Source organism: Salvelinus alpinus, chromosome 6, assembly GCF_045679555.1.
Source record: "Salvelinus alpinus chromosome 6, SLU_Salpinus.1, whole genome shotgun sequence".
In the NCBI taxonomy this organism is placed as follows: domain Eukaryota; kingdom Metazoa; phylum Chordata; class Actinopteri; order Salmoniformes; family Salmonidae; genus Salvelinus; species Salvelinus alpinus.
Genome location: NC_092091.1, coordinates 3310126 through 3334380, shown reverse-complemented (window position 1 = coordinate 3334380; position 24255 = coordinate 3310126). Strand labels below are relative to the sequence as shown.

General features: G+C 40.7%; 1 protein-coding gene and 2 long non-coding RNA genes across 5 annotated transcripts in view; 1 reads left to right on the top strand and 2 right to left on the bottom strand.

The window, feature by feature from the left end:
* Window positions 1-130: 130 nt before the first annotated feature.
* Window positions 131-1118, bottom strand: LOC139578018 (uncharacterized). Of its 2 annotated transcripts, none has more exons than XR_011675479.1 (3): window positions 1009-1063; window positions 359-400; window positions 131-199 (listed from the first exon to the last, which is right to left on the bottom strand). It is a non-coding gene; the product is annotated as an uncharacterized lncRNA (long non-coding RNA). The 2 variants fall into 2 exon arrangements; XR_011675478.1 differs by having other exon boundaries at window positions 137-199; window positions 359-421; window positions 1009-1118.
* A 4915-nt stretch (window positions 1119-6033) lies between these two features.
* ints14 (integrator complex subunit 14) overlaps window positions 6034-24255 on the top strand; it is an 80362-nt gene continuing 62140 nt past the window's right edge. Inside the window, exons 1-5 of one of the 2 annotated variants that reach the window (XM_071404451.1) lie at window positions 6034-6180; window positions 8652-8898; window positions 10907-11014; window positions 12080-12235; window positions 13112-13230. In XM_071404451.1, the coding sequence (XP_071260552.1) occupies window positions 8674-8898; window positions 10907-11014; window positions 12080-12235; window positions 13112-13230 (608 nt within the window). In that variant the 5' untranslated portion in view covers window positions 6034-6180; window positions 8652-8673. Of the gene's footprint in view, window positions 6181-8589; window positions 8899-10906; window positions 11015-12079; window positions 12236-13111; window positions 13231-24255 lie in introns of both variants that reach the window. The other variant, XM_071404449.1, reaches the window with a different exon arrangement.
* Window positions 15070-23871, bottom strand: LOC139578013 (uncharacterized). Its single transcript, XR_011675477.1, has 2 exons — window positions 23774-23871; window positions 15070-15163 (listed from the first exon to the last, which is right to left on the bottom strand). It is a non-coding gene; the product is annotated as an uncharacterized lncRNA (long non-coding RNA).

The window sequence follows — 24255 nt, the reverse complement described above, 5'->3', positions numbered from 1 at the left end:
GGACCTCATGGTAATAGGACCTCATGGTATCACAATAGGACCTCATGGTAATAGGACCTCATGGTATCACAGTAGGACCTCATGGTATCACAATAGGACCTCATGGTATCACAATAGGACCTCATGGTAATAGGACCTCATGGTATCACAATAGGACCTCATGGTATCACAATAGGACCTCATGGTATCACAATAGGACCTCATGGTAATAGGACCTCATGGTATCACAGTAGGACCTCATGGTAATAGGACCTCATGGTATCACAATAGGACCTCATGGTAATAGGACCTCATGGTATCACAGTAGGACCTCATGGTAATAGGACCTCATGGTAATAGGACCTCATGGTAATAGGACCTCATGGTATCACAATAGGACCTCATGGTATCACAATAGGACCTCATGGTATCACAATAGGACCTCATGGTAATAGGACCTCATGGTATCACAATAGGACCTCATGGTAATAGGACCTCATGGTATCACAATAGGACCTCATGGTAATAGGACCTCATGGTATCACAATAGGACCTCATGGTAATAGGACCTCATGGTATCACAATAGGACCTCATGGTAATAGGACCTCATGGTATCACAATAGGACCTCATGGTAATAGGACCTCATGGTAATAGGACCTCATGGTATCACAGTAGGACCTCATGGTAATAGGACCTCATGGTAATAGGACCTCATGGTATCACAGTAGGACCTCATGGTATCACAATAGGACCTCATGGTAATAGGACCTCATGGTATCACAATAGGACCTCATGGTAATAGGACCTCATGGTATCACAATAGGACCTCATGGTAATAGGACCTCATGGTAATAGGACCTCATGGTATCACAGTAGGACCTCATGGTAATAGGACCTCATGGTAATAGGACCTCATGGTATCACAGTAGGACCTCATGGTATCACAATAGGACCTCATGGTAATAGGACCTCATGGTATCACAATAGGACCTCATGGTAATAGGACCTCATGGTATCACAATAGGACCTCATGGTATCGCATGTATTATTCCTCTGTATTTTCACTATTATTACATTACTCAAATGTTTGTAATATACCATGTGATATATTCTATATATTTTAAGACAATCTGTATCTGATTAACTTGTAAGCGTTTATGTATGTAAACGTTTTGTTTCTGTTTTGTTGTGTGAGCTTCATGATCTGTGTGTTTTCTGTACCACAGTCAGGGCTGTTTTACTGTTGTGATGGGAGGGTTGTTGGGTGTAATGTAAAAGTCTTTCACACGTGTGATTCTAAGCACTTTCCAAAGATTGACTTACATTATCTGTGACATTTATAATTTACAGTAATAATTTACAGTAATAATTTACAGTAATCCTTTGGACCTTTATTTTTTTGTCGTTCAGTTGAACTTTGATACATACACAACTACCATACTATGATCAGGTATGGTGTCTGACTTCCTGCTCTATACTATGATCAGGTATGGTGTCTGACTTCCTGCTCTATACTATGATCAGGTATGGTGCCTGACTTCCTGCCCTATACTATGATCAGGTATGGTGTCTGACTTCCTGCTCTATACTATGATCAGGTATGGTGTCTGACTTCCTGCTCTATACTATGATCAGGTATGGTGTCTGACTTCCTGCACTTACTGAGGATGATGTCGTACGTTCAGCTGCTTTTCTTTGACCTCCCCCCCCCTCTGGCAGGACCAGTCCAAATATAACATGAAGGATCCATTGGCCTAGTGTGAGACCATGCAAACCGTGAGGTATCATGGGTAAATTGTGACTGGCTGATGTACAAATAATATTGAGTAGTTATTTACGATGCAAGGTGGTTTGTAGATCAGTCAGTCTCGGCTCGCCTTTAAAGTCGGCAGCCATGTCTAACGGTCCCATTTTGTTCTTCTGGGGTGGGAACATACATAGACTGTGTATGATTTAGTTGTATTACCATAGTTACGAGACTTTTCTCCTGTAACTTTCACAGGAGTGTTTATTCATGAATCCTTTTTGTATCAAAGAAATACATCGGAAAAAACAAAACAACAAATATAAAAGGAATATTGTCAATATGATTTGTTGATATGTTTTAATTAATTACTAAGCAATACTTTTTTATAAGGTAATTGTTATTATATTGACATCACAAATGCAGAATGTGGATATTAAGACGTGTTTTCTAATTGTTTCATCAACATACATACACATTACTTTTTGTAAATAAATGTATGAAGCTGTTCTGTTCCTCTGTAGCTGTATAGTTGTATAGAGTAAATATTATGTTCTGTTCCTCCGTAGCTGTATAGTTGTACAGAGTAAATATTATATTCTGTTTCTCTTTATAGTTGTACAGAGTAAATGGTATGTTCTGTTTCTCTGTACAGTTGTACAGAGTAAATGGTATGTTCTGTTTCTCCGTATAGTTGTACAGAGTAAATGGTACGTTCTGTTTCTCTGTACAGTTGTACAGAGTAAATGGTACGTTCTGTTTCTCCGAATAGTTGTACAGAGTAAATCGTACGTTCTGTTTCTCCGAATAGTTGTACAGAGTAAATGGTACGTTCTGTTTCTCCGAATAGTTGTACAGAGTAAATCGTACGTTCTGTTTCTCCGTATAGTTGTACAGAGTAAATCGTACGTTCTGTTTCTCCGTATAGTTGTACAGAGTAAATGGTACGTTCTGTTTCGCCGTACAGTTGTACAGAGTAAATCGTACGTTCTGTTTCTCCGTATAGTTGTACAGAGTAAATGGTATGTTCTGTTTCTCCGTATAGTTGTACAGAGTAAATGGTACGTTCTGTTTCTCTGTACAGTTGTACAGAGTAAATGGTACGTTCTGTTTCTCCGAATAGTTGTACAGAGTAAATCGTACGTTCTGTTTCTCCGAATAGTTGTACAGAGTAAATGGTACGTTCTGTTTCTCCGAATAGTTGTACAGAGTAAATCGTACGTTCTGTTTCTCCGTATAGTTGTACAGAGTAAATCGTACGTTCTGTTTCTCCGTATAGTTGTACAGAGTAAATGGTACGTTCTGTTTCGCCGTACAGTTGTACAGAGTAAATCGTACGTTCTGTTTCTCCGTACAGTTGTACAGAGTAAATGTGATACAGCCTGGGATTGAACCCGTGTCTGTAGTGACGTCTCTAGCACTGAGATGCAGTACCATAGAAAGCTACGCCACCCGGGAGGCTATAGTGGACTACTTTTGACCATGATCCATACTCCAGTGTTAGGATAGAAGATAGAAGAGCTGTGTCACATGTCAAGGTATCTGTATTCTTCTGACTGGGTTTCAAACTGTCACAATATCACCCCCCCCCCAAAAATGGAACTTTTGTATATTGTGAATGACCTGGCTTTAGAGAAGGGTTCCAAACATCATTCCACAACAGAATGGTTCTAGTCTAGAATGATTCCTTTTACATTCCTTCCTAAAGAACACGTAAAACAAACGGCACTTTGTGAAACAGTTTACAGTTGACTAGCTTTATGCTTTAGGTTGATGATTATTCAACAAATGTCTTGTTTTACCGTGTCAGACTGTTTATTAACAGTAAGTAGAAATCCCCTGCCTGTTTACTGCCAAGGAAAAGTACTGTGATATTATCGATGAATGTCATTTCACTCATCGTTACAACCAGACTTATATTCATCCTGGATGGCTGAAGCGTGACAGACTGTGCGGTAGAAGCTTAAAGGTAATTTCAGATGGAGACGTCATCTACGGTGTTTACGGTAAATGCATTCTCCCGATGACGCGGGAACATTGCCTTTAAATTGAAATCAAGCTGTAACGTTGTACTTCTGCGATACGGATTGAATGGAGCACTTTATTAATATGTTCAATAATTACTTTGTCTGATAAATATTTGAATACTAATCATAAAAGACCCACTGGTTTATAAACGATATGATGGTGTTTCACAGCTTTACAGTTGAAATTAAAGTTGAGACCCAGCAGGCATAATTTGGCATGGGCACGTCATAAATGGACATTAGTTAAAAATATTTTCTATCAATTTTTCTATCTTCTAATTACCCTTTTGGAAGAAATATGAATTGATTTTGAGAGTCAAAGCTTTGTGTATAAAAGGTGTACTTTGGTATGTGGCCATTACATAACTCTGTACCAGTGCTCTCCAACCCTGTTCCTGGAGAGAGACCCTCCTGTAGGTTTTATGTATGTATAAATGTATGTAACTACTATACACATTGATCATGATATCACCATATCATCACTATAGGTATCAATATGTTGTTGTTTACACTGTTGAAGCACTGTTATGTCTTTGAATATATAATATGTATCATTTTTACCACAGTTTAATACTAATTTGTAAGATTTTGTTTTCATGGAATCTGCCTGACTGGATCTACAGATTGTTTTAAATTCTGAATAAACCACCAGAATAATAAACATGTGTTTCTGGTTTGTCTGATTCAGGAGAAACATCCAGGTTCACAAATCCAGTTTTTATAAACGTCATGTATTATATCACAGTGTTTTCCATTTAGGATACACGGACAATTTCAAACAAATGTGATTCTACACTGAACAAAAAATATGAACCCAACATGTAACAATTACAAAGATTTTACTGAGTTATAATTCATTTAAGGAAATCAGTCAATTTAAATAAATTCATTAGGTCCTGATCTATAGATTTCACATGACTAGGAATACAGATATGCATCTGTTGGTCACAGATACCTTTAAAAAGGTAGGGTCGTGGATCAGAGAACCAGTCAGTATCTGGTGTGACCACCATTTGCAACATAGTGTTGTGCATTATCATGCTGATACATGAGGCGGTGGATGAATGGGCCTCAGGATCTCGTCACGAGCACGCAAATGAGCTTCCCAGAGATGGTTTCTGACAGTTTCTGTAGAAATTCTTCGGTTGTGCAAACCCACAGTTACATCAGCTGTCAGGGTGGCTTGTCTGCATTTGAAGAAGCCGGATGTGGAGGTCCTGGCTGGCTTGGTTATATATATATATATATTGAACAAAAATATAATCGCAACATGTAAAGTGTCCCATGTTTCATGAGCTGAAATAAAAGATCACAGAAATGTTCCAAACACACAAAAAGCCCCATTCTCTCAAATTTGTGCACAAATGTGTTTAAATCTGTTAGTGAACATTTCTCCTTTGCCAAGATAATCCATCCACCTGACAGGTGTGGCATATTAAGAAGCTGATTAAACAGCATGATCATTACACAGGTGCACCTTGTGCTGGGGACAATAAAAGGCCACTCTAAAATGTGCAGTTTTGTCACACAACACAATGCCACAGATGTCTCAAATTTTGAGGGAGCGTGCAATTGGCATGCTGACTGCAGGAATGTCCACCAATGTCCAACCAGCCTCACAACCACAGACCACGTGTAACCACGCCAGCCCAGGACCTCCACATCCGGCTTCTTCAAATGCAGACAAGCCATATATATATATATATATATTTATATTCGGTGTCATTTTCGAAAATTATTTTTGCTATCATGCATAATATGACAAATCTATCATCAACATGTTAACATAAAGATAAAATAAATTACACACAAAGGTCCTAAAAAGTATATCAAGATATCTATAAGTACAGCGCTGTCCTACCTGCGATGAACGTGTGTTTGGTACCAGACGAGGGGTGTAATTTCTCCACTCTTGGGGTGGATGTTGGAGAGGTTCACCCAGCCGGCGCATCACAGTGTCACCCCCTAGGACGCATCGCGGGAGAGGTCTTCACCGTGGATCAGAATATAGCCTTATGTAATAACTGAAGACAGGTAAGATGCATTTATAGATGAATGGTTAGTTCATTTATACTTTTCTCAAGTAGGCCCCTATTAAAAATTTATTTCATTTAAGAGATTATATGACAGAGCGATAAGAAATAGAAAAATTAAGATGTAACGGAATGGACATTCGGTAATTCAAATAAAAATAAATGTTGTTCTATAATTCATAATTAATTTAAATAATTTGATTTAATCTGTTCATTGATATAATGGTTGAATTTATTGTCTCGTCAGTGGCTGTCAGAACCTCACCGTCTGTTTTCTAATCTGGAAAGTCTCGACGTGCTTCTCTCCCTAGGAACTAATGGGGGGAAAGGAAGGGTTCCGCACGGACATAATAGTGAACAGTACAAATCCATCGAGACGATTTCTACATTGATGGGTATGAATCTTTCTGTTTGTCGTTTTCATGATATAACTTTTTAAATACCTGCTCGGGATAATCCATCATTCTATCTATACTATTTATTTGCAAGCTAAACTATGTCCTCAAATAAAGGTTCATTTCAAAGCTAGCTATCACCCTGCCAAGATTCGTTAGCTAGCCGTATTGAAAGGATCGGACAGATAGCCGAGACAGATAGCCGGCCTGACACGTTTAGCTGGGCTACTTGTTTCTCAATCTGGGATGACAGACAGTGGCGGTCGGTGGAGTTTAAAATGAGGGAGAATTAGTATGTTTTTTTAATGAGCACGGCCTTATTTCTATTACAGCATATTGGATGACTGTCATTCATATTCACCCAGTTCAATGTAACAGTGATAGGTTTAGGATACTACATGATACTAGAATGTTCCCTGTACCCATCATGAGGTTGCTTCAACCTAGTAGGTGCAACAGGTCGAGAGGATTTTGAGTAATCAAGGTGACAGAGAGACACATTCAATACCTCCTTGCACCCTCTGGCCTGCATCTAGCTGATCTAGGGTGTAATCATTAGTCCAACAGTTGCAAATGAGAGTTTCTATTGGACAAATTCAGGTATGTTTATCCCCGTTTCGTTCTGTTTTTCAACAGAATGGACAGAATGAATACACCCTTCACTTTCATAGCAGCCGCATACAAACAGCATGATCACTTTCCTTCTTGAATATATCATTCCTTCTCGCTACTATCTAAGCGCTCTCCTCCTCTCACCTTTTCCCTTCACCTTGTGGACTTCAGTGCACAAACACATCAGCTGTCTGTGACCAGGTGAAAAGACCTTTCCAAGACAAACCTTCATATCATGACCTCTAACCTCTAACCGCTACACACAACCTACATCATTGTCACGTCCTAGTCAACGTAATAGAACTAACGTGTTAGTAAACCTGCTACAATCACACAGTACAGTCAGAAAGCAGTTTAGCAGTTACACCGGTGGGCCCCATTTTATACACTGCAGTGCTAGCTAGCTGTAGCTTATGCTTTCAGTACTAGATTCATTCTCTGATCCTTTGATTGGGTGGACAACATGTCAGTTCATGCTGCAAGAGCTCTGATAGTTTGGAGGACGTCCTCCAGAAGTTGTCATAATTACTGTGTAAGTCTATGGAAGGGAGTGAGAACCACGAGCCTCCTAGGTTTTGTATTGAAGTCAATGTAGCCAGAGGAGGACGGAAGCTAGCTGTCCTCCAGCTACACCATGGTGCTACCCTACAGAGTGCTGTTGAGGCTACTGTTGAGACCTTCATTGCAAAACAGAGTGTTTTAACCAATTATTTGGTGACAATAATATATTTAGTATAGCTTTATCTAAAAAGGATGCTTTTTAAAAATGTTAAACTTTTTAATTTTTTAAATTAAATTCATTGAGTAGGATGGTCCTCCTCTGAGGAGCCTCCACTGGATGAAAATGAATGATTGAAGGAATGAGATCCCAACATTGTCAATCATTATGAAAGTAATATCCACACTCCTTTCATGATAAATGACTTAAATGTAAAATGTAATGATACATGATTTATTGCCTATTGAAACCTGGGCTTTCTATTTTACACGTAACATTACTGTCCTTTTACTTTTGTTTAATAATATCCTCAAACCTTGTCGCGCCCGTTGTCCGCTAGTTGGGAAGAGTGGGGGAAATAGTTTGAAAGTAGCACGCTTACTGTTAGTAAGGGGAGACCGACAAAGTTGGAAGACATTTTGTATTTCTATCTATTTATTTAGGGAACCGTTTGAGGTAGTGATCATTTGTGGAGAGTCTCTTTTAGATTCTGAATGTTTACAATCCAGAATGTTGTTCTGAAATATAAACACAGAAATACTGGACATTTTGAAGTTTTATTGTGATGGCGATTTGACACAATTACAATCATGGTCTTGAATTGGACTAGCATTGTTCTGGTCTTGAATTGGACTGGCATTGTTCTGGTCTTGACGCTATCTCTGACCCCCCCCCCCCCCCCACCCCCCCCTTCTGTTTGGTCTTGACGCGGTCTTGTTTAGCTCCGGTCTTGTTCTGGAATCGGTCTCCCTTGAGGTGGTCTCAAACCCATACACTGGTTTTTATTTCATTTTTCCAAACTTTATTGAATTCCTGTTAATTTTACAGCCTCTTTTGACCAAAAACTAAAATCCCCCAAAAGATTACTCCGAGGGGTGGTTTTGGCCCTATTCTATTGTTTATCCTCAATATGTCTTCGTTTTTTCCATTGTCTCTTTCAGTTTCTTTTCCTGGCATATATTATGTGCTTATATCAGAAGCCGGTTGATAAACAAGATGCCCCACGAACCTTTAATTCAAATGTAAAAAAAAAAAAAAGAAAGTTTATTCTGACTAACACACCGTTCCATATTTTCCAGAGGCAGTGTTCTGTTTTCCATTGTAGACTGTGGAAGGCTTCATTAAACTCATTCTGCTTTAGTGGAAACCGCATCAGCGTCATCATGCCGACGGTGGTCCTAATGGACGCGTCTCTGTCCATGACGCGGCCGGTCTCTCAGGAGCAGTGCACCGAGGAGTTGCAGAGGAAGCACTTAGCTGTGGCCGGACTCACCATGCTGTTTGAACACATGGCCAACAACTACAGACTGGAATTCACCTCTCTAGTGGCCTTCTCTTCTCTGTGGGAGCTACTGGTGCCTTTCACCAGGGACTACAACACCCTACAGGTACACAGGTCTGGCTAACACCAGGGACTACAACACCCTACAGGTACACAGGTCTGGCTAACACCATGGACTACAACACCCTACAGGTACACAGGTCTGGCTAACACCATGGACTACCACACCCTACAGGTACACAGGTCTGGCTAACACCAGGGACTACAACACCCTACAGGTACACAGGTCTGGCTAACACCAGGGACTACCACACCCTACAGGTACACAGGTCTGGCTAACACCAGGGACTACAACACCCTACAGGTACACAGGTCTGGCTAACACCATGGACTACAGCACAGTACAGGTACACAGGTCTGGCTAACACCAGGGACTACCACACCCTACAGGTACACAGGTCTGGCTAACACCATGGACTACAGCACAGTACAGGTACACAGGTCTGGCTAACACCAGGGACTACAACACCCTACAGGTACACAGGTCTGGCTAACACCATGGACTACAGCACAGTACAGGTACACAGGTCTGGCTAACACCATGGACTACAACACAGTACATGTACACAGGTCTGGCTAACACCATGGACTACAACACAGTACAGGTACACAGGTCTGGCTAATACCAGGGACTACAACACCCTACAGGTACAAGGTCTGGCTAACACCATGGACTACCACAAACTACAGGTACACAGGTCTGGCTAACACCATGGTAATGTTCTGTGCAGCCAGGGTAATGTTCTGTGCAGCCAGGGTAATGTTAGGGTAATGTTCTGTGCAGCCTGGGTAATGTTCTGTGCAGCCTGGGTAATGTTAGGGTAATGCTCTGTGCAGCCAGGGTAATGTTCTATGCAGCCAGGGTAATGCTCTGTGCAGGCATGGTAATGTTCTGTGCAGCCTGGGTAATGTTCTGTGCAGCCTGGGTAATGTTAGGGTAATGCTCTGTGCAGCCAGGGTAATGTTCTATGCAGCCAGGGTAATGCTCTGTGCAGCCAGGGTAATGCTCTGTGAAGCCAGGGTAATGTTCTGTGCAGCCTGGGTAATGTTCTGTGCAGCCTGGGTAATGTTCTGTGCAGCCAGGGTAATGCTCTGTGCAGCCTGGGTAATGTTAGGGTAATGTTTTATGCAGCCAGGGTAATGCTCTGTGCAGCCAGGGTAATGTTCTGTGCAGCCTGGGTAATGTTCTGTGCAGCCAGGGTAATGCTCTGTGCAGCCAGGGTAATGCTCTGTGCAGCCTGGGTAATGTTAGGGTAATGTTCTGTGCAGGCAGGGTAATGCTCTGTGCAGCCTGGGTAATGTTAGGGTAATGCTCTGTGCAGCCAGGGTAATGTTCTGTGCAGCCAGGGTAATGTTCTGTGCAGCCTGGGTAATGTTCTGTGCAGCCAGGGTAATGCTCTGTGCAGACAGGGTAATGCTCTGTGCAGCCAGGGTAATGCGCTGTGCAGGCAGGGTAATGTTCTGTGCAGCCTGGGTAATGCTAGGGTAATGCTCTATGCAGCCAGGGTAATGTTCTATGCAGCCAGGGTAATGTTCTGTGCAGCCAGGGTAATGCTCTGTGCAGTCAGGGTAATGTTCTATGCAGCCAGGGTAATGTTCTGTGCAGCCAGGGTAATGTTCTGTGCAGCCTGGGTAATGTTAGGGTAATGCTCTGTGCAGCCTGGGTAATGTTAGGGTAATGTTCTGTGCAGGCAGGGTAATGTTCTATGCAGCCTGGGTAATGTTAGGGTAATGCTCTGTGCAGCCAGGGTAATGTTAGGGTAATGTTCTGTGCAGGCAGGGTAATGTTAGGTTAATGCTCTGTGCAGCCTGGGTAATGTTAGGGTAATGCTCTGTGCAGCCTGGGTAATGTTAGGGTAATGTTCTGTGCAGGCAGGGTAATGTTCTATGCAGCCTGGGTAATGTTAGGGTAATGCTCTGTGCAGCCAGGGTAATGTTAGGGTAATGTTCTGTGCAGGCAGGGTAATGTTCTATGCAGCCTGGGTAATGTTAGGGTAATGCTCTGTGAAGCCAGGGTAATGTTTGTTAATTGTGTCCTTCCCTCTGCTGTGCAGGAAGCCCTGAGCAGCCTGGAGGACTACGACAAGACGTGTCTGGAGTCCGCTTTACACGGAATCAGCAACGTGGTGCAGCAGGAGTGGGGTCACGCCTGTCCCACACAGGTGCTCTATCAAACCAATTCCTCCAATTAATTATCCACGCCCTTTTTTTACGTCTCCAATGTTCAATAATAGTCTACGTTTACTGAGGCTAAATACATTGCTGAACTCATTATTGACACCGTGGTTTACAGGGAGACATACACCTAGGAGTGGTAACACGAGATAATCCTAGATTTTCCTGGTCTCAGTGACCCTTGACCTTGGTGTTTCCTGACAGCATTGACTTACTCTGACATGTGCTTGTCCCACCTGGCTATCTGGAGATAAATGTACTGACTGTAAGTCGCTCTGGATAAGAGCGTCTGATAAATTACTAAAATGTTAAATGCAGGTGAATGTTGGTGACTATGGCTGCAGTTTTCCTCGTGGCCACCAGGTGGTGTTGGTAACAGACGGGTCTCTGGGGATCGGTAAAGGCTCTCTGAGACACTGTTAGGAGAATTAAGTTCTCATGTTCTTTAACCAATTAAATGACTCAGTCTGCTATATCAGGATTTGTAGGATACTGATATAAATAAAAACAGACAGAGGCCCAGTCTACAATAGTCTAATGTTTATTTACGGGACGTCCTGCCTATCATTTCCTGTACATTGGTTTATATACCTCACATTTCGTCATAACTGTCCCTCCTCCTCTCAGAAACAATTACAATATAGTTCACAAGTCTTCTCCTTCTCATACATTGTCTGCCACCTGTTATACAATCTACTACCAGCCCAAGGTCTCTCCCCTCCCTGGGTGGGAACAGAATGTCCTGAAAGGAACACAGTGGTACAGCTTGTCTGTCGATAGCTCCTCCTATCTCGTACATTGTCTCACACTTGCACCCTGCTTACATACTAAAAAGGAACAAAAAGTCCTTGTCCTAGTTCTGACTAAAACTACACACATCAGATTAATAGAGGTATGATTCTAATCAATTCCATACAATCATACAATGACAGGGTAGTTTTAGTTATAGTTCGACGTTAAATGTATACATCATTTAGTCATTATTCATAAAAGTCCCATAACAGACACTCCCTACAGACTATTAGATTGATAATTGATCTGGTGGCCTACAGGTGGTGTTGGTAACAGACGGCTCTCTGGGGATCGGTAAAGGCTCTCTGAGACACTCCCTACAGACTCTGAAAGGACGCCCGGAGGACAAGAAGTTCCCCCTGCCCTTCCCTTTCCCTGCTAAGCTGTTCATCATGTGCATCGCTAACGCAGAGGAGGTACGACAGCACTACTCTGAATAGCTACTGATCGTCCTTATAGACCTGATCACACCTAATTGTTTATTTGTAAGGTTAGTAGAGGGCAGTAGCTAGATATAGGGGCTAGTGTTGCGCCTGTACATCTTAGACAACAAGCAGATGCACTCAACTATCTGCTACTGTGTTGTTGGCAAGGTGACTGATAGGGCTGCACGGTCAATCAGGTTTTTATCAAAAGGTGTTGATATGGGCAATATCCATATCGCTGTCTGTAACGCTAGTTTTTAAAAAACAAACCAAAAAACATTTAGGTTGATTGGTCAAGTTGAGAGAGTTCTCTCTCTCCATCTCTTTTGGCCAATCTCAATCCCACACACAGCAAGCCCCGCCCCCTGTCACTCAACCAGGCAGTTCCTCGAGATTCAGTCTGCACCTATTGGCCAAACAGCATGCAGTCCCCACCCCCTGTCACTCTGCACCTATTGGCCAAACAGCACGCAGTCCCCGCCCCCTGTCACTCTGCACCCATTGGTCAAACAGCACACGGTCCCCACCCCCTGTCACTGCACCCATTGGTCAAACAGCATGCAGTCAACAGATCGTTCCAAACAAGAATGACACAGCTTTCCACTTTGTGTCTCAATATAAATCCATGTTTTCTATATTATTTGTTTAGTTAGTTGGTCTTAGTTGGTGTAGTTAGTTGGTGTTAGTTGGTCTTAGCAAGCTGCAAATGTGTCCAAAAATAATGGTGTTTGCCTCTAATGCTTATCGCTGGCTAGCTGGATCCACAGAGATACGGCAAATATTCCTGGCTGATATTCTACCGGATGTTCTGTTAGCTCCAGACCACTGGAATCTCCACTATATCCCCTGTTCTTCGTTCTTCTATAGTTACAGATGACAGACACGATGCATAACCTGGAGCAGCTGCTCCAACTGAACGGAGGCGATGGACAGATCTTCACTATGGAAGGCCAGCTCTGTCTGAAGAGCGTCCAGTCCATGTTCGGGTGCGTATGTCAACCCCAGAACCTTCCTTCAAACTCTGCATGTACTTCTCAGGGTGGAAGATACGTCTAAACTAGTGGAAACAGCAGAAGCATCTGGCCTTTCTCTGGGACCTAGCTAGGTCTAGGGCTGGCACAATTACCGTATAACCGTGTAACCGACCGTTATAGATGAAGACCGTCATGAAAATAATATAACAGTCGTCATATCCCCCCCTCAAAAAAAGGGTTTGTGGAACGTACAGCTGACTGAAGGCCGGGCATTCATCCGTTTGAGTCCGTTTCTGTGGTGACATGGATTCTGAACTAGAGTCGATGTCCGTGGACCCGAGGAAATCTAATTAGCATAATAAAAACATCCCCATTTAAAAATCTGTCAGGTTAAACTAGAGATAATCTGTCAGGTTAAACTAGAGATAATCTGTCGGGTTAAACTAGAGATAATCTGTCGGGTTAAACTAGAGATAATCTGTCAGGTTAAAATAGAGATAATCTGTCAGGTTAAAATAGAGATAATCTGTCAGGTTAAAATAGAGATAATCTGTCAGGTTAAACTAGAGATAATCTGTCAAGTTAAACTAGAGATAATCTGTCAGGTTAAACTAGAGATAATCTGTCAGGTTAAAATAGAGATAATCTGTCAGGTTAAAATAGAGATAATCTGTCAGGTTAAAATAGAGATAATCTGTCAGGTTAAAATAGAGAGAGATATCTATCCACCACATCCGCCGATGTCGCACTTCCGCATCTGAGGTGAAAGGTGACAGAGCGGCGTTTGTCAGACTATGAGAAATCCCGAAAATCAATCTTCTCACAAAATGGTCTGTACTGTCAATGATTTGACCTACGAACTTTGGTCTACGGCCCCCCCACAAGAGTCACGGGGCTCGTCTGAAGTCGGTACAGCCGATCTGCCAACTTCTGTCTGTAGCGTCCCAACAGTCTGGGCTACACACTAATATGAGCCCTCTGAGGAAAGGTGAGACTCGTCTGAAGGTCCACAGGTACCAGTCAAAACATCTTATGGAAATATATATGGAGACTGTTTAGTGCCAAAAGCAAAGGGTTTAAATACATGTAAGTCTTTCCTAGATCTCTGATGTAGTACAGGCACTTCAAAACAAACTTCCTTTCGGAAAACATTTTCGGGGGGGTACTATCTGTTGTTCCATGTAGTGAATCTGTTATTCAATGCGTTTCTATGGGCTAATAACAGTAAGGCCAAAAATACTTTTTCATCAAATACTTTTTTTAAATATAATTTTTTGATTCTTCAAAGGGTCTTTAAAATTCTAAATCAAATAGCTAAATGATTCTTGGTTTGTCCTTAAAACAATTCCATGTAGCTCAGTAGAGCTACCCTCCCCCTTTCCCCCGGCTTAGACTGTTATGGGTTAACAACGTGATTTCATTTTGTTGTTCCTTGCTGAAACAAGCAAGGTGTTGTTATGCAGTAGCAACACAGAAATAGAATGAATAGAACAGGCTTGGTGCCTCTAGTTCTGGGGATTTGCCTGGTAAACTCACGGTTACTCTCGACAACGGCTGCCGGGTATTATGATGCAATCATTTCCATGGTAATGTAGAATGTTCACTCTAATTTATGTTCACTGATTTGTCTCGTGCAAATGGAATGTTTATTTATTTTGTTTTTGTATTGTCAGTTGAGTTGAATCAACAAATCACAGCACATTTTCATGGGTACACTTCCTGCTTTTACTTCCTGCTTTGCTTCTATGGGGTACTTCTATAGGTGAAGAGAAAATGTGTCAAAAAAGTTACACAAGTATTGTCTTGCTATTGTCGTGGAAAATCATTTTCAAATACAACGCTTACCAGAACTTTTAAAATCAAACATGCTCTTTATTACAACTGTACAGCCCACTGGCATGTCCCCGCGGAACACACCCCGCGGAACACACACCGCGGAACACACCTCCTTTTCCCAGAGCCTTAGCTCCTATATTTATACACACATAGCACTATGTCCATCCCTTATGCAAATGAAGTCTCCCTTCTCAAGTCATTCGCCACCACTATCCTCTAGTTCAAGCTTCCCGCTTGTTCACGCCTACTAACGCCCATTATCTGCTTTCAGTTAAATTATAATAGTGGCCAGACCCATGCTTGTCTTAAAAATAATATATGTCCCTCTATACTCTAGGCCTATGACTCAACCCTGTATTTAATTCAATGCCCCAGCATGTTCTCTGGTATGTCCTTATTGGAATTGGCAGACTCTATGTCTCTTCTTGTCATTAGTGTCCAGTTGCCTTAAGCATATTTCTCTGGTATGTGTGCTTTTAGTGGAATGTGTAGACTATAAGTCTAGTGTGTCCAATTGTTTTAGGTGCCCATGTGTCTGGTCAGTCTGTCAGCACAATGGAGAAAATAAGAGGGCCAGAACGTCTCTTAGTATATCTCCATTACCACAGTCTCATGATAAATGTGAACATGTGGTTCGTTACTTTAATGTTCAGCTGTCTTATGTCTTTATATTTTATCCATGCGTTTTATGTTACTATTACAATCCCCCCTCTGGGGCTATTTAGCCACATAAATGATACAAATAAGACTTTGGGATAGTAAATTAAAATACCTATGATAAACAAGAAAATACAAAAAATAAAAACAAAGTGAAGCATATAAACCAACTAGACCAAACATCTCCAATGTGAAATAGGAGTAAAAGATCCAATCAGAAACATTAAAGAAAACCAACTAGACCAAACATCTCCAATATTCATAAGAGTAAAAGATCAAATTTGGTATAAAAATATAAGGATAAAATATTACATATTTGATGAAGCATGAGCGTGTAGGTAAATAGCCTTGCCTGAGGTTATCTCAGTTATGTGAAAATCAAAATAATACAAGGAGTATAATAATAAATGAATAAGAAAAAAATAAAAGACCTACATGCAGTTACAAAAGAAAATTGGCACAACATCATTCTAAATTTAAGCATTTCAACATGATCCTCCTTGCAGACATGAATTTGGAAATACAGCATATACAGGTAGACCATCCTTACAAAAATCATGGCAAGCATAACCACCTCCAGGAACTACTCTATATAGACAGTTTGGATTCCCAAAGGGGCAGTCCAAAGGTCCACCGACCGCATTACAAGGCTTTCCATACTTATTAGTATACTTGCCTGGGCTACTCGGTACAGGATCAATCACCACAGGAGGGTCATCTCTCCTTACAGACATCTAGTTAACTGCTGTCTGAACCACAATTGACTTTACCAGGGTATAACACAACAAAATGCAATACCCAAAGCCAACAACCCTCCTCCCAACATGATGGTCATCCTAGCAAACATGACACAAACTCCACCCTTCTCCACTAAGAGCCAATTAAGTATAGTTAATGAATCCCTGTTGATTATATCATATATAATTAATCCATTCTAAGTTCATATTTGGTGTTATCCACAGAAATATAGATTCAAATCCTGATTTAACCTCCTCTCTGGCCTTGAAATCCCTAAGTAGACCTCTAAGCAGTCCAATTGCATTAAGGTATACCTCAGGATCCTTATCATAAACCCTTTTAACTCTAGGTTTTAACATAGTCATCATGGAGTGATTCAATAATAGTAACCTATTTAATTGCTTCTAACTAAGGCACAAAGATCAATCCATCCATCAGGCAATACATTCAACAGTTAGTTTTTTCCACACATCCAGAAACTATCAGCAATACCTCTGTCTTGATTTTTCAACATAGTAAGAGATGGCGCAACCTGAGTTATGTAACTACACAACCCTTTTCTATTCATAATCAATCCTTTATCATTACTTTTACGAACTCCCGCATTCTCTAGCACCCAAATAGTATCACATTCTACAGTGGTGTTTCCTACATCAATTCCTTCAGTGTGGTGTCTGTAAAAACATTCATATTTTCCTTTAACCACAGTACTTCTGTCTAACTGGGGTCCATTTAATTCAGTTCTAATTTCATAGGCAGCACAATCATTGTCTCCCAACTTAGTCTCGTTTAACATGGCTCTGCCTCTAGTGCTCCCTTGAGCAATCCTACATTCAATGTCACACAAGGAAATAGAATACTTTCTATTGGTACAATGGTCATTTTTCCAACTTACACAGTTTTTAAATGATGCTGGTTCAGAGACTATTAAAAGATCAGACAAAGGTGATTTTCTACACAAAATACAATTGTCCATTCTGTGTTTGTTTGCCATAGACTTAACCCATTTGTACCACTCGTTCTTCACTACTTCTTCTCGTGTGCTGTCCTTGAGTGGTTCTAATATATCTAATTCTGTCACTTTTTCAATGTTCTTATCTTGAGGTAGATCATTAGAGTTTATCAGAAAGTTCCAAATGTCAGTAAAAAACTCTCCTGACTGATGTCTCAGGTTGCTTTGTTGGCACGGTGGTCTGCTTGGTAAGGGCAGTCGATGTCATCTAGTGGTAACTACTGTGGTCGTCACAGCAGCCGCCACCCTTGTTGTTGTCACAGGTTCTTCCTGTTCAGGTGCAGGGGTAGGTCTTCACCTTCCACTGGTTCAATCTTGTTCATGATGAGCACCTACTCGTCTTTTTCTTTGATTCATGTCAGGTCACATCCTTTCGGGTCCCAAACGACTTCTCCCTTTGTTTGGTGATGTGTCCATCCACAGAGTGCAATCTCCGATAAGGGTTTGATCCTTATGATTGAGATAGACTTCAGTTCTCCTGCTTCTGTTATACATTGAGGTGGAACATAGATTCTAACCTTGTCAGTCTTTTTGGATTGTTCGGCTGATTCCATTCTTCTCTTCCTGCTCCCACCATACATCTTGATTGTGCATTAGTCTGTTGTTTCTATACTAGCATTCACTGTTGCTTCTGTTATGTCAATGTCATTATTCTTTTGTTGTTCTAACATCAATTGTCTGTAAAGGAGGCCATTCAAAAGTTTAAAAGTCAATTGAGGGGAAATCCCCATTTTCTTCAGCTTGCGGGACTTTTCCTCCTCTTTCTTCACCTGAAGCTCCCTCCTCAGGCCGGACTTAGCTTCCATCTGGAAGGGTTTCAATTTTTAGGAAAGAAACGTTCTTATTCTGTTCCTTGTGAGGCCTCTCCTCCTCTTCTGGGTGCATTAGTCGGTGCACGTGTCATATTTTGGCTTTCACTTGATTTACTGTTTTCTTGGCTCCTCCCTGGCATCTCAATCGTTTCCGCTGCTCCTGCTCCCTCCAGGCTCCCTCCTGGTGAATCAGCATCCTCTGTGTCCTCATCTCTATGTGGTTGTGTCCTTCTCTCTGTTGGGACTCAGCTGCAGTGGTTCAGATGGTATCACGTCTGGCTTCTTTTCACTTGGACGGCCGTTCTTGTTGCTTTGGCCACCTCATAGGGTCCATCTCTCCTCGGTTGATCCCACTTCCTCCGGATCCCTCCAACGTGGACTAGATCTCCTGGTACCACTGAGAGAGGTCCTTCTGGTCCCCTTGGATCATCAAACGCAGAACCTCTCATCCTGGTTCAGGTTTCTGCCTACTTTCTGTGAAGCATTCATACTTAGAGACTTATGGCCTCTGTTCTAAGATTGCACCATACATCCTCTTACTTCCATCACTCATCACACAACAAACAGACATTCAGGCTGAAGCTGGCGAACCCCTCTCCTTCTGGTTTCCTAAACATAAGACTTGGAAAACAACAGACAAAACATAACAGCATTGACAATGTTATGTGTTATGCATAAATATATTCATGCAAACTGAAATCTGAGACCATGACAATTCCCACTCTCTCTTTACCTGACTCTATGCCTCCAGGATACTTTTCTGCTGGACTCCACAAAAATAAAAGCCCTAAAAAGCTTCCTCATGCTTCCACCCAGTCTTCCCCTTTCGGCCACAGGTTCTGAGAGGTGTTCCCAAATCATGTCATTTTTACTTAGTTTCCCATCTACTCCATTTCAACTGATAATCATGTGCATAACCTACAATTAACATTCTCTCTTCTTGAATTAATTCAACACTGTATATGCTTTCATATCAATCCCTTTAACATGTTTGTTTAAAGTATAATATCCTATCATCCATTCTCTTTCACATGATGTATTAAAAATAAAACATGTAGCCTCCAAACTCAACCCAGTATGTCTATAGTGGAATCTAATCTCTCTCTCTTTCTCTCTCTGATTCCACATCCTCTGTCATGGTGTTTTCAAGCTCACCCATTATTCAGCTGGACCTTACTTCTCGTGAGACTTATGCACCCACCAAAGAGAGACATAAAGAACTTTACCACTGCAGTGTTGTAAGAAGTATACCACCAGCCTGGTGTATCTTGATGTACACTCAGTCTCCAGAATGCAGCCCAAGCCCTTCCATTTCTGGCTGTTTTTTCCTGAGGACATACACACTAACACATGGGTTATTTCCTGACAACATTAGCAAGATCACTAAATCTTAAGTTTTAATAATAGCCCTATGTAACCATTCTGCCTCAAATACCTGGCCTCCTGCCACAGAAATATTCATAATGATAATCAAATGATGGTCCCTACAGCAACTGCTGTAAAATACATTCTTAAAACATTCTCAAATCTTTTCTAATCAATTTAAAATAGATATCAGTCCCCCCTTAGGAACATATTCACAACCTTATGTTCCTCAAAACACAAATAAATTGACCAAACGAGAAAAAGAGAAAAAGAAATTACAATAATTGCACAGTTGCAATATTACCACTATTTGTAATGTAATTAAACCTGGGGAAAACGTCCATCCTTTTCAATCTATGCCAATGTTATTGTTGGTCTCTTTCTTCTACATTCTTGGGTATCATCGCACAACAGACTACCTTTATAGTCAATCAAACAATACAATTTATCATTACAATTCCAATGACATTAGAAAACAAAAGAAACAAAAAACCGATAATCAAATATTCTGGAAGTTTTGTCAACCTCCTTGTCCCAGGATTAGATTCCAGAGCGGCCCTAGGCCTATTAAATTCAAACAGTGCTATATCTAAATAACTAAACAGTTATGTTTATTGTTTATACATTTACCAACCCAATATTCAGGATAACAATCCTTAGTGTTTACTTTAACTCAAATTGGACCTGATCAATTCAATACACATCATCCCTTTAATAATTAACATTTAAACTAAACACTTTTATTACCAGTATTATCTATTTTCCCAATAGCCCTTTTGTCTCAGTTTTTCTTACATGAGTGGCCTGGTAATAAAAGTTCAATACCCCAATTCCTTTAATTCATAATACACCCTGGCCCATATCATTTCAACATGTCTATTATTTGATACAGTTCACAGGTCATCAGACACAGTTGTCCCTCACTATTCAGTCGATTAGGGCGGGTATGAGCTCCACACCCACTAGTGGTGATATTCTCTCCCATGCCCTAAAGCATTCTGACGTCACCTTTCATGACAACTCCCTTATTCTACTGGTGATCTCCCAGATGAATTACAGATGATGTAGTTATCAACAAAACCCTTACATAATCCCACACTCCAATAAACCCTTTAGAAAAACTTTCAACACTTTTTATATGCATAATGAACAAAACACATTTGTGTATTCCCCCAAAGACCATAACCCCAAAGAACTGATAGTTTTACCTATGAACCCATGTTATATCGAAAATAAAAATTAAAATAAACCTATTCGAATAACTTATTCAATTTAAGGGTACAACTCTTCATAATTTTCCCAGGGACATAATAGATTTTCAAAGTAATTATACAGTTTGAATAGAGTCAGGTGTCTTAAACATTTTATAAGTATATCCCACCTGTTCCAACAATTTCTAGTAAAAGGTGATCAGTCTTTCACAAGAAATTCCTAGGATTCAGGGCATTTTGAGACCATTAATATGTTTCCACTCCCCCTTTCTTTAGGAGCAACTTAAATACATTTTTCAAAAACATGTTCATCCTTTTGCATACCCAATTTGAAACTGAATTGGAAAAAACCCTTCCAATAAACCTACTAATGTATATTCATTCCCAGTACATGGTGCACTTAGTAGTAAATCATAAGCCAATAATCGCAAAGGGACTGGACTCACTCATCCAGAACTCCATGTTTTAGCCTTATCCAGATATTTTTATTTTTAAAGCGGCTGACTTTAATTAACTGCTTTCCACAGTAATGCAGTCTCCAATGACATTGTTGACCAGAGAAGATTAAAAAACCCTTTTTTTCCCTTATTCTTTCTGGAAAAGAAAGTGTACATATTGTTAATATTCACAACGTTACCTTTTAGTCAGCAAACCAATAATTTTACTTATCCATAGATTTTATTCTAAAGCGTCTTTAACAGTTCCAGAGAATTGTGGTATAGAATGTCTAACAATTAAAATTCCATCGTTATTTTACTAGATGTCAAACGTGATCCAATACTTCTTCTTGACCACATATAAACTGTAATCTCTATGAAACACTCATTGTTCGCTCAGAGACTATACACCGACAAGTAAAAAATTCCATTCTCACTAACCTCAAACCAATTAGTTGTTTGTTATTTTGACAAGGAAATAAACTCTTGTATAGCGGCATTTCCTACTACCGCACTAAGTTCTAGTGTCACCTTACACTAATTTTCCCCATAACCCGCTATATCCATATTCAAAACAGGGAGCTATTTTCTCATTTGTTCTTAGATCTTGTCAATAGTTCTGCCAATCACCCGCACGTCTGCGAGGACTAGAGGAACCACACACACAACCTCATCGCAATGTATTTTCTGATGATAGAATGTTGACATCAGAACGCCTACAAATCGAGCTTCACATTTTGGTCCCATGCGACTATTTATTTATTTATTTTTCCTAAATACTCCCATGTATTTCTACACCTTTTATTTACTATTTTTCCGAGTTAGAGCCAATCTCCTTTCCAATTAATAATTCATTTGTCACATCACTTAATTTCTTTTATCGAAGCCTACTCTATACAGTACATACATTATTTCTGAATACTACAGCATCAACTCTACTCTGTCACAGGAGAGCTGCGCGCTCCCTCTCCTGGACGTTCTGCCTACATACACACACAACTCATCTTTCCTTCCTAATCTTCTATTTTTACACAGATCTACTCATTTCTTACAACATTATCATTCATCCTTTTATGTTTCATCCGTTCATTCAATCCCTTTGTTTTTACCTCAAAACAACTCAGTCTTTCTTTATTGACTTAATTCACTTCCTCCTACATAAGCCTAGACTTCTACAATATGACGAGACTACTGTCTAATCGGATCAGCTTGTCTTCATATCCTATTCAACCCCCAATACTTATCTTTTCTTCTATTCTTAGAGTAGTATTGTGGCGTGACCTACTGAATTACCAAACCCTGGTAGCTAGACAGAGCGGTTTTTTATTCGCAGGATTTCTTTTGCATTTGAACGCCGCACAATCGGGCCAACGTTTTTCCTGCACCTACTACTTCACCCATACAATCCTCCTTTCAGAGCGGAAACTATGAATATTTATTTAACTACTGATTTATGTTTTGACCGTATAAGTTACTTTTGCAGTTGAACGCCGCACAATCGGGCCAACGTTTTCCTACAACCTACTGTTTTATGCTTTGACTGTATAAGCTACTTTTGCAGTTGAACGCCGCACAATCGGGCTAACGTTTTCCTACAACCTACTGTTTTATGCTTTGACTGTATAAGCTACTTTTGCAGTTGAACGCTGCACAATCGGGCTAACGTTTTCCTACAACCTACTGTTTTATGCTTTGACTGTATAAGCTACTTTTGCAGTTGAACGCCGCACAATCGGGCTAACGTTTTTCCTGCCTTCTAAATATTTCATCCGTTCAGTCCTTCTTTCAAAGCGGTAACCATGAAATATTAATTTAACTACTAAATATTCACCAACAGACCCTTCTGCCGCGCTGTGAATATCCCACCCAAGCAGACCTTTTCAAAAATGTTAACCAGCCATCTCAGCCAGATGCGCAAACAACCGCATCATTTAAGCTACACATTCGAACGGTCTGATCTGAACGAGCGCATGCATGCTCACTCTACATCTAACACAAGCAAAGTTCACAGCACCTATTCACTCAGTCTCTATACATGCGCATACATTTACATTTAATACCATTCCCCAAATTACACATACATGCAAATTCATTGAATTTAAAAGTTCTTTTGTATTTACTGGTTTCATTTTAGGAAATTTGAAAGAGAGACTTACGTGGCGCTCCTCTCGCTGAGACAGTATCTCTGGAGCAATCTTACACAAACATTTCAACTATTGTAAGAACTTGCTTACCGTCTAGTTGGGCGGCCACCTCTGTTTGTTTAGATTGTCCAAAGAACCCATCATCAGCCAAGAACGTCCCAGTCCCTATCAGCTCCTGGCTAGCTCGCCAATTATGTCGTGGAAAATCATTGTCAAATACAACGCTTACCAGAACTTTTAAAATCAAACATGCTCTTTATTACAACTGTACAGCCCACTGGCATGTCCCCGCGGAACACACCCCGCGGAACACACCCCGCGGAACACACCCCGCGGAACACACACCGCTTCCCAACCCCGGTTCCAACATTTATACATAAATAGCATATGGGTCCACCCCATATGCAAATAAGCATACCTCCCCTAATTTTTCCTGCCATCCTTATCTTTTTAGTTCAGGCTTCCTGCTTGTTCACGCCTACTAACGCCCATTATCTGCTTTCAGTTAAATTATAATAGTGGCCAGACCCATGCTTGTCTTAAAAATAATATATGTCCCTCTATACTCTAGGCCTATGACTCAACCCTGTATTTAATTCAATGCCCCAGCATGTTCTCTGGTATTTCCTTATTGGAATTGGCAGACTCTATGTCTCTTCTTGTCATTAGTGTCCAGTTGCCTTAAGCATATTTCTCTGGTATGTGTGCTTTTAGTGGAATGTGTAGACTATAAGTCTAGTGTGTCCAATTATTTTAGGTGCCCATGTGTCTGGTCAGTCTGTCAGCACAATGGAGAAAATAAGAGGGCCAGAACGTCTCTTAGTA